Source organism: Poeciliopsis prolifica, unplaced genomic scaffold, assembly GCF_027474105.1.
Source record: "Poeciliopsis prolifica strain line A6 unplaced genomic scaffold, Auburn_PproV2 SCAFFOLD012, whole genome shotgun sequence".
Taxonomy (NCBI): Eukaryota; Metazoa; Chordata; class Actinopteri; order Cyprinodontiformes; family Poeciliidae; genus Poeciliopsis; species Poeciliopsis prolifica.
The window spans coordinates 8,398,969-8,409,308 of NW_026562387.1; the positions used below are offsets into that span (position 1 = coordinate 8,398,969).

Sequence of the window (10,340 nt, forward strand, 5' to 3'; positions counted from 1 at the left end):
TGTTATTGTTCGCTTTTGCTGCGAACCTCTGGGCTGATACATAACGGAGAGAACAGAGGAGAGAGAGAAAGAGAGAGAGAGAAGACGGGAGAGGAGAGAGTGTAAATTGCAGCTTGCTGAAGTTTTTGGATTGAATTCTGAAAATGATCCTTTTAACAGTGATGGGCTCTGAGGCGAGGATGGGGGTCATGCCATTCACAGCGGGTTAAATAGACTTTCATTTAAAATTACATTCTCGGTCCATCTCTCCGTCTCTCCCCCTCTCCACAGCGGAGTCCCCTGCGCTCTATCCCCCCGGCCACCCCGTGCGCTGTCTCATCACCGCCACCCTCACCCCCAATCCCGGCCTCCAGCAGGGCGCAGGCAGATGGACAGAAAGCAAAAACATAGATAGATAGATAGATAGATAGATAGATAGATAGATAGATAGATAGATAGATAGATAGATAGATAGATAGATAGATAGATAGATAGATAGATAGATAGATAGATAGATAGATAGATAGATAGATAGATAGATAGATAGATAGATAGATAGATAGATAGATGGATGGATGGATGGATGGATGGATGGATGGATGGATGGATGGATGGATGGATGGATGGATGGATGGATGGATGGATGGATGGATGGATGGATGGATGGATGGATGGATGGATGGATGGATGGATGGTTTATATTTCTATGTGGCCAACATGGCTTTTGAAGGTGCGTTTCTGGGGTTGAACATAAACTCCTTTCCAGAATTTTCATCCTATTGGCACAAGGATTCAGAAAAGAAATGGTTACATTTGAATAAAGTTGATTCCTATATACATAAATAAATGAAAAAATACATGAATTCATACACACTGTAAAACTCAAATGGCAAATATTTATATTTTTAAGCTGAGTATATGTGAAGAAATAAATAACACTGGATCTACATCTTTGTAAAGCATTATGTGCTACTTATAGGAGTTTTGAAGTAGAGGTGACTCCAAAATGGTATGAAAAGAGGCTACCAGAAGAATATGCAACATCAATTCTGCTGGTAGTTTTATGTTTCTGCTGTTATATTGAGAAGTAAACAAAAATAAATAAACAAATGCATAAGGCATTTCATTCGCTCATATGGGCATTTCTATTCTTTTGGAAACTTTAAAAAGAAAAAACATCTTTAGGTCTTCTGCAATACCACAGCCTTGCTATTTTCCCTCACTGCGTGAATCAAAAATACAATCAACTTTCAGCTGACTTTTGCAACATCATATCCAACGTTTTAGCATTTCAGAAACGATCTGCTTATGATTCACGTTCGAAACACTGACAACAACAAGAAGAAAACATCTCAAAGCATGTTTATTACAGGAGCTCTCAAAGTGAACAGACCAATAAGTTGGGTATTTTGGTCTGTGGTAATTAGACTAAAAGCACAGGTGTTCTTTATAACATAAATAGTGGCCTTGAGAGAGCTGAGTGGAGTTCAGGCACGATGCTTGTTGTTTACACCTGTTATGAACTCTTATGCCAGCAGGCAGGCATTGCAGATTAAGCCATTGTGTTTATGTTCTTGCTGACATTGTAGAACTTCAACAATGACGTTTGATTTTATACTGCACATTGGTGAAAATCCGTTAAATAAATAAGCGGTTTTTGTTTTTGTTTTTTATTTTGTTTTGGGGTTTTTTTTTTTGATCAAACTGAAATCCCATTGACTGTAAAAATGCCCTGGGTGTTTCTTCGCCGAGTTCGTTCCGCGGAGGACCACCGCGTACTCCATGTCGGGTTTTGTCACCTTTCCCTCAAATTAACTTTAATCGTAAAACATATAAAGCAGCTCCGCGCTGTCTCTCTTCAGGCGGACACGCACAGGAGCCAATCAGGCGCGCGGTTCCAGCCTCCTCGCATGTTGAATGAGCGCGCGCGGCACAGGAGCAGAGTGCGGCGCGAGACGGACGAACCGCTGCCTGTCATTAGCTCGGAGAGTGATAGAGCGGCGACAGGGAGAGGAGAGGAGTAGAGGACACGCACCCACACCCACACCGAGCGAGAGGACAGGGGAAGAGGGAGCAGAAGCAGCCCGAGAGGAAGCGGGAGACCGACAGAAGCCAGGCGTGAACATGAGCGCTCAGTTTGAGGACGATATTCTCGACCGGGGTGAGAGAAAGAGCAGCAAATCCCCGACGTTGCTCTCTTCGTACTGCATAGACAGCATTCTGGGCCGCCGCAGTCCCTGTAAGGTCAGGCTGATTGGGGCGCAAAGTTTGACCGGCCTGCCCGGCAGAGGAGAGTTTGACAAGACGACTGACGGTAAGCTGAATCTAAACTTAAAATAAATAAATTTAAAAAAAGAGAGAGAGAGAGACTTTGGAGAGTCAGAGTGGAATTGGTGACGTGTGTGAATAGTAAGTCTGTATGTCTGCTTAAGTTGTTAAATTGTATCAGGTAAGTGCGCACGTTACGTGATTCAATTTAAGTTGTTTCCACTTAGCAGGGCGAATTGCTTAGTGCCATGTGAAATTCCCAACGAGGTATTGACAAATGAATTCCTGCCTGGGTACAGTTTTTGTGTCATTTATTTTTCCTTCCACTGTGTTTCCCGCACTCCAATTACCTCAGGGCCAACGAAAGAGACCCTTTCCCTCGGCGCTGACCTGCACCTGCCTCCCAAACTCCGTCGGCTGTATGGACCCGGCGGGAAATACCTGCACGACCACGCAGAGAAGCTGGAAAGAGAGAGACTGCTCCTGGAGCAGGCCAGCGAGAGCCTCAAAATCAGCCAGGCGCCGCAGGTGAGCATCAGCCGCAGCAAGTCCTACCGGGAGAACGCCTCGCTTCACCGGGGAGACGGCGAGCAGAGTCCCGGGGAGGCCTCGGAGGATGGCGCACTCGGACTGGTGGAGCTCGGGCCCCTCAAGTTCGAGGAGGACGGCGCGAAGGAGGAGGAGGGGAGCTGCGCGGACGCGGCCGCGCTGTCCCCGAAGGACGAGGAGAGGGAGGAGATCTTGAACGCCGGAGACGGGGACGTGAGGGACGGGGAGGACAGCGTATGTCTGTCGGCGGGCAGCGACTCCGAGGAGGGGATGCTGAAAAGGAAGCAGAGAAGATACAGGACTACGTTCACCAGCTACCAGCTGGAGGAGCTGGAGAGGGCTTTCCAGAAGACGCACTACCCCGACGTGTTCACAAGGTTAGAGAATGCAAACGAATAAATATGAATTAAATTCACGAATGATTAAAATATATATATATATATATATATGCAAAATTTAACGAGGATTATATATACAGTAGTACGTGTTTAATATTTGTAAATTAACAATATTACTTAATTTTTCTAGTTCCACGGTATAAGAAACTCCTTGTTATTTAAAAAATTTAAAAGAATCAACAGTAGCGGTACTACTAGTTTTATTAATAGCCTAATAAAATATTACAATTTAACTTTATAAATAATAATAATAATAATAATAATAATAATAATAATAATAATAATAATAATAATGATAATAATAATATACCATTATTATTATTATTATTATTATTATTATTATTATTATTATTATTATTATTGAGGTTTTAACACATTTTGCTATTGCGCAAAAACTCATCAAAAAATCCCTGGAATTTATGTTTATTATTTTATTAACCAAAGTTTTAAATTAATTGCATTTATTAAAAAAAAAAAAAGATCACTTTCTAACAAAGCAATTACAAATAAAAAAAAAATCCATCCCACGCTTCTGTGCGCATCACGTCATAAAACTGCCCACAGTAAACAGGGTTCTTGTCTTTGCTGCTCGTTTTGGGACGTTTGATGAAAACTCGTAAAACGTGCTACTGTCAGCAGGAGGAATTGGATCGGACTAAAGAGCCGACAGGTTCAGGCACACGTCTGGAATACTGGAAAGAAGCGCGGCGTTGTATTGTATTTGTTTATTTATTGTCATTTGGATGTACAGGTTCAATACTTACGTGCAAAACGAAACAAACTCAAAAAGCTTGATACGGTCTTAAGAATATTCTTTTCTGTCCCCTGTGTATTTCCACATTTCCTCTGTCGGCGCAGGATTATTCATATTTTCCAGTCGATTTACTTTAAAGAGAGTCGGTCTAATTTGGACTGCGGGCCCCCATCTCGCTGCTAAATCTGGAGGGAGCGCCAATTGCTTTGTGTCAGGCCAGTTTAGATGTCATTATTCCAACCATTATGTTGTTACAGTGACAGGCCTTGGCTAAGGAAAATCTAACAATCACTAGGCCTATTTCTACCCACGCGTGACAGGGGAAAATAGAATATGGGTATGGCGTCTTTTTGCACAAAAAAGAAAAAGAAAAAGAAAAAAAATTATCCAACCTATTTTGGTCGTCTATTGTTGACAGTTAACAACAGGAGGGGACAAAACAGCAATTCTACGTGCTTCCAAATGATGGCCTGTGACCTCGACTCTTTCCTTTCCACTTTTTCTTCCTTCTATTTTATTTTTTTTATATATTTGCAGAGAGGAGCTCGCAATGCGTCTGGATCTCACCGAGGCCCGCGTTCAGGTGAGTGCTTCCTTCATCTATAAAGTGAATCATGCAGTAATGCAAATCGAAAGAGAGGGAGGGGAAGTGTGTGTGTGGGTGTGGGTGTGTATGTGGGGCGGGGGCGGGGGGGGACAACATCCTCTAATGCTTTATCAGTCCTCTGTGAAATGTCCCCTGGATAATAACCTGCTGATATGCGTCACTGATTGAGGATCAACGATTATGGGCCAATTTGAGGCAATAATTTATTACAGTAAAATGTGTTAAATGGCCCCCAGTCGCTGTGCGGGGAAGGTCCTTCCTGTTATTGAATGTTATTACACGCGAACTGGGGAACGTTTTAGTGGCAATTAAGCCGACGCCGGCGATTCATAAAAGACTCACTTAGTGCAGGAGCAAACAGTGTCTGTATTCCCGGGATGAGTTGGTGTTTGAATTCCCATCAGATGGGGGCACATAGAGGGGGGCGAGGTCGGAATGCGTCCATGTGTGTGTGTGTGTGTGTGTGTGTGTGTGTGTGTGTGTGTGTGTGTGTGTGTGTGTGTGTGTGTGTGTGTGTGTGTGTGTGTGTGAACGAGGGAGAAAAAGGGGAGGGATAATGCTATTTGATTTCCCATTATGTGATTGCAATAGACCTGCATTGATCCGATGCTTTGCACTTGGGAGCGAATGAGAGACCATTAAAGGTGTTTGCACCCCCTCCGCACCCTCCCCACCCGTCCGTGGTTTGGCTCTGAAAGCGTGTCTTGCATGTCCAAAGGCCGGACTCATAACCACAGAGACAGTTCAAACACGATGGGAGCTCCGAGAGGTTATGGCCGACGGTAAAACAACAGATGTCTCTTTAAGGGGAGGCGGGGGCTGGGGGCGAGGGGGGCTGTAGGTGAACAAATCACTTAACGGGCGCCATCAGGAGGTGATAAAAACTCATAAATTCCCGAGGGGCTGTGTAATGCTAAACAGCCCCCTCGGGGAATAATGCACGTTACGTCCCTGTCACTTTCCACATGTTGACATTTTGCTCATTGTGAGAGAGGTTCCTCTGCTGCGTCTGCAGAGCAAACTGTGCAGCGGCGGATGCGTGGGAAAGTTAAATACTCTCCTGCGTGGAAGTTCTGCGGCTCTTAAGAATTTAATTTAAAGCGCATTAATTGTTATTGGAGCCAGTTCAGCGGTAATTTTCTGGATCTTTTGTTAACAACGCTCTTAATTATCTCCCCCCCCTCATCCCCCCCAGAAGCCCGTCTAAAAGGGAGGGAGTTTAATTAGACAGAAAGTAGATTTAAGGAGCCGTGAGCGGCGGGGTTTACCGTGCATGTAATTATTGCTGACTTTCCGCCTGTTGGCCATGCACCTGAACTAGACAGCACTGACAGTGCAACAGAGACTCATTGTGTTGATGACAGTAAAGCTAAATTACTAATCCCTGTAATGATTTCACTCTGTGGAGGACCTTCATCAGCCTTTCCCTCTTTAGGTTTGGTTTCAGAACCGCAGGGCCAAGTGGAGGAAGCGTGAGAAGGCAGGGGTGCAGGCCCACCCATCAGGCCTGCCCTTCCCAGGCCCCCTTGCTGCAGGCCATCCTCTCAGCCACTACCTAGAAGGAGGGCCTTTCCCTCCTCACCCGCATCCAGCCTTGGAGTCTGCCTGGACAGCTGCTGCAGCTGCAGCCGCTGCCTTCCCAGGCCTGGCCCCACCGCCTCACAACAGCTCTGCTCCACCGTTGGCTACCCCACTGGGACTGGGTACCTTCCTGGGCACTGCTGCCATGTTCCGCCACCCTGCCTTTATCGGACCCACTTTTGGCAGGTGAGTTGCTCCTGTAGAGAAATGAACTTTAAGATTTAATCTCCATTTGAGGCATTCATTGTAATGACATTTATTGTAATGGTATCAATTCAAAGTAAAACTTCATTCACATATTGTTTAAACTGCAGACACTCACATGAAACCTTATCATCCAGTATTAATAATTATATTCAGACATATTTTTGAAACATGAATGTAGCGATTGCTGAAACTCTTTTAGAACCAACTCTGAAAAAAAATAAGAAAACAGCACAAGTAAATACAAACTGGTTATTTACTGGTGGTTATGGTATAAATGCCACTCTGGCTGCAGCAGCCTTTCCATCTATTTAACCAAAAAGGAATAGTAACCTAGCGATTACATTACTTAGTTTGTATGAATAAACTGAATGACATTTCATAAATCATCAAAACATCCATAATTCATTGTTTCCACAATAGAAAAATTCAGTTCAGGCTTAGCCTAGCCATGTTTGACCAGTCTTCATATTGTGTTTTCAACATTTGTCTAAATCTAAAGTGTATTTGTAATGCCTTTTTTTTTTTTTTTTTTTTTTTACAAAGAGAAAAGGGTTTTATGAATCTTAAATTGTGCTTTAAAAATGTCTTTAAATCCAGTTCTGGTCTGTTTGGACTCGGTATTTTGTAATTTAAACTAGAGGTTATCAAATGCAGGTTTGATTCAATAGACATTTCTTAGATCTTGACAATTAGACACCAACTTCACCACCTGCAATTTATGATAATATTTTTCTTACAGTGTATGCTGTACACAGTACAGGTGGGAGCCCAATTCCCCATCGATTGGACTTATAAAAAAGCAATAGAAAACTCACTGGGCAACTGACATGCTACCCCATATGTTGTGCTGCCCTGGACAGTGAGCCATAATTGACAACTGATTCCAAGATTTTTATTTGTTTCTGGTTTTTGCAAATATCCTCCAGTAGTTTGTGTTGTTATCATAGTATGATTAATTCTTGTCATGATAATTTTTAAAAAAATAATAACAGAAAAAGATAAAATAATCACTAAACCCCAGTTGATCTGATGCACAGCCCTCCTGCAGCTCTAATATTTGCTTTTTGCTCCTGTTTACATCTCAAGCTACCTATCTTTGCAGCAGGCCGCCAGCCTCCCATGAAATACAAGCCTAACATTCATCCCTGTATTTTAAAGTAAATCACAACAATTGTGCAGGAAAGACCCCAGCAGCAACTCAGCTTAGGATAAACTCCCACTACACAGTGCAGCTCTAATGGGAGGTGGTCTTCAGTCACACTCTTGTCTATGTTTATCTCAGTGTCTGATTATAAATGTGCTGCACTGCTAGCCATTCACAGTTTGGTCTAATCAACTTGTTAAATGTGTTAATAAATTAACCAAATGTGTGAACCTGCAAATCAAGCTGTGAGGAGAGGGTGATGCCCCCCACCCCAACCCTATGAGACTCAATTAGCTTTACCAATATAGAACGCAGAGAACCGTGTTCGCTGCATTTATACTTCCAGTGAACAAAGTAAGGTGAGAAATAAAAAATAAATTATATATATATATATATATATATATATATATATATATATATATATATATATATATATATATATATATATATATATATATATATATATATATATATATATTTGCAAATTAAAACATGTATTAAGATGAAATAAATAAAAAATATCAAATGCACAGCAACTCAAAATATTTAAAACTTTTACATTAGATTAATCAAATAATGCTAAAGTAAAAAAAATAATAATAACATTATAATGTACAAATATTTTGTCAGGATCTAAATTCTGAAGATCTAGTCCCATCATTGATCATTTTTCTGAGAGTGTTAAAGAAAGTTCCTCTTCAGCAACTCTCACACTTCACTCTAATATAAGAGCCAAACACCTTTAGCTTCAAAATAACCACCCTGATGTGCTATCTGACAATGCATAAATCAACCTAAACATGTTTATTTTAATTTAGATGGTTGAACTCTGGTCTTCCTTCAGGCTGTTCTCCAGTATGGGTCCCTTGACAAGTGCTTCCACTGCTGCAGCCCTCCTCCGTCAGCCCGCACCCCCAGTGGAGAACCCCTCCCATGCAGGCTCTATCCTGCCCGACCCTTCCTCTTCTTCCTCTTCCTCATCCTCCTCGGCGGCAGCGGCAGACCGCAGGGCCTCAAGTATTGCCGCGCTGCGCCTCAAGGCCAAGGAACACTCGGCTCAGCTCACCCAACTTAACATCCTGCCAGCGGGAGCCGCGGGGAAGGAGGTGTGCTGAACACTCAGCAGAAGCTCTAGTCCGTCCCGTCCTGGGCTTACGCCCCATTCCATGACACCCCACACCCCTGAGAAAAAACAAAACGAAAAAAAAAAACAAGAAGAGCAAAACATTCATACCTCTAGAGGCTGTCGTCCTGATGATGAGCCCCCCTGCCCCTTGTTAAACCTTCCCAGTTACCTCATGTTTCCCCAACAAAATAGCACGACCAAATGCAGAAGAGCACTGGCTGAGAAAGTGTGTCTGTGTGTCTCTGATAAGCATTGTTACCATTCTTTCATATAGTTTCCAGAAACACATAACATCAAACTCAATATCACGAGAGCTATCAGTTAAAAAGAATATTTTGAAAAACATCCAAAGATTAAATACATTTATATAGCTATCTATTTCAAATACTTATTGCTCCTTCCACGGTCACTCAAACGTGCATTGGGGATTGTTTACAGTGCATACATATACATATATGGTTAACAAAATATAAAGCAAACAAGTCATTAGAGGAGGAATGTAACAAATAAATTAGTTATTAATTAAAAAACAGTTTATAATCTTTCAAACATGAGGTATTGAAACAGCTTTTTGGTGGTTTACCTTTAACAGGACTTTTTTTTTTTTTCATGGTTTCATTTCCTTTCCTGAAGTCGAGACACACACACACTCACCCCGAGCACAGAGCTGAAAAACGGCAGGGGAACCCAGACTTTTATAGAACAGAGTTCCTCGGATGTGGACAACGCGAGTGCTCAACATTAACTCTGCTTAATCTGTATGCATTATTATGTGGGCTGAGCCAGTCTGCATGTTTAACAAAGGCGAGTCGGAGGAGGTCACCCCTCCCTCCCCCCACACCTTCACCCACCCACACAAACACACACACACACATCCACCCACACCACACACACACACATGCACACACACATACACCCTGAACCAAAGGAAAACTTGTCCATAGACCTTCCATAGCCTTCTCGGTAAGCCTGACTCCTCTCCACTGCTCGCTTGTCCGTCTGTCACACTCAGCAGCACCACTGCGAACGTATATCTAATTAAAATTTACCTTCTAGACGCATCTATGTTTCTGTATTTGGTTAAATTTGATTTTCGCAGCAGTGGCATTTCAGCTGACTCTGACTCCAGGACATACGAGCAATGAGACCTGATTGTGTGAGAGAAAAATTGTAAATATTGTGTAAAAAAAAAAGAAAAAAACAAAGAAGAAAAAAAGCTTGAAAAGTAAGAGAAAAAGGATCATTTTCAAAACAAGGTCGTGTATATTTTAAGAGACCCTGTTTTGATCAATTTGCACTCGGTGTAGTGTGTAATGAATGTCGCCCTGTGTAGATTTCCACCTGTGTTTATGAATTATTAGGTTTTTAGATAATTATTTATGTCAAAACTTTTCCCAGAGGAAATGAGTGAAGGATATTTGTTTTTCATATTAAGTGATTGTAATTTCCTGGCTTAATAACATTAATTTGAATAAATGACATTGGTAAAATGAGTTAGTATTATTATTTAAAATTCCCTCGATAATTAGAGGCTTGCTCTAGGAAAAAAAAATATTTTTAAAATATATAAAACAATTAATAAAAGGTGCAAAAAAAAATATGTGCTTTCTGTCTTACCTTGCAATGACAGGTGCTCAAAAGAAGAATATTTTCCCAAAAAGCCAAAATATATTAGTAGGTGTTTTATCCTCCACAGTTCAGTTGACAAAATACTAACCATATATTCA

At 41.8% G+C, this 10,340-nt stretch overlaps 1 protein-coding gene across 2 annotated transcripts; it reads left to right on the plus strand.

Moving 5' to 3' along the window:
* Positions 1 to 1,862: 1,862 nt before the first annotated feature.
* On the plus strand, positions 1,863 to 10,106 carry arxa (aristaless related homeobox a). 2 transcript variants are annotated; one of them, XM_055037611.1, is made up of 5 exons: positions 1,863 to 2,293; positions 2,603 to 3,173; positions 4,486 to 4,531; positions 5,991 to 6,322; positions 8,332 to 10,106. In XM_055037611.1, exons 1-5 carry the CDS (start codon positions 1,897 to 1,899, stop codon positions 8,600 to 8,602), a joined length of 1,617 nt encoding a protein of 538 aa, XP_054893586.1. In that variant the 5' UTR covers positions 1,863 to 1,896; the 3' UTR covers positions 8,603 to 10,106. The 2 variants fall into 2 exon arrangements, with proteins under 2 accessions (XP_054893586.1, XP_054893587.1); XM_055037612.1 differs by having other exon boundaries at positions 8,306 to 8,458.
* The last annotated feature ends 234 nt before the right edge of the window (positions 10,107 to 10,340 follow it).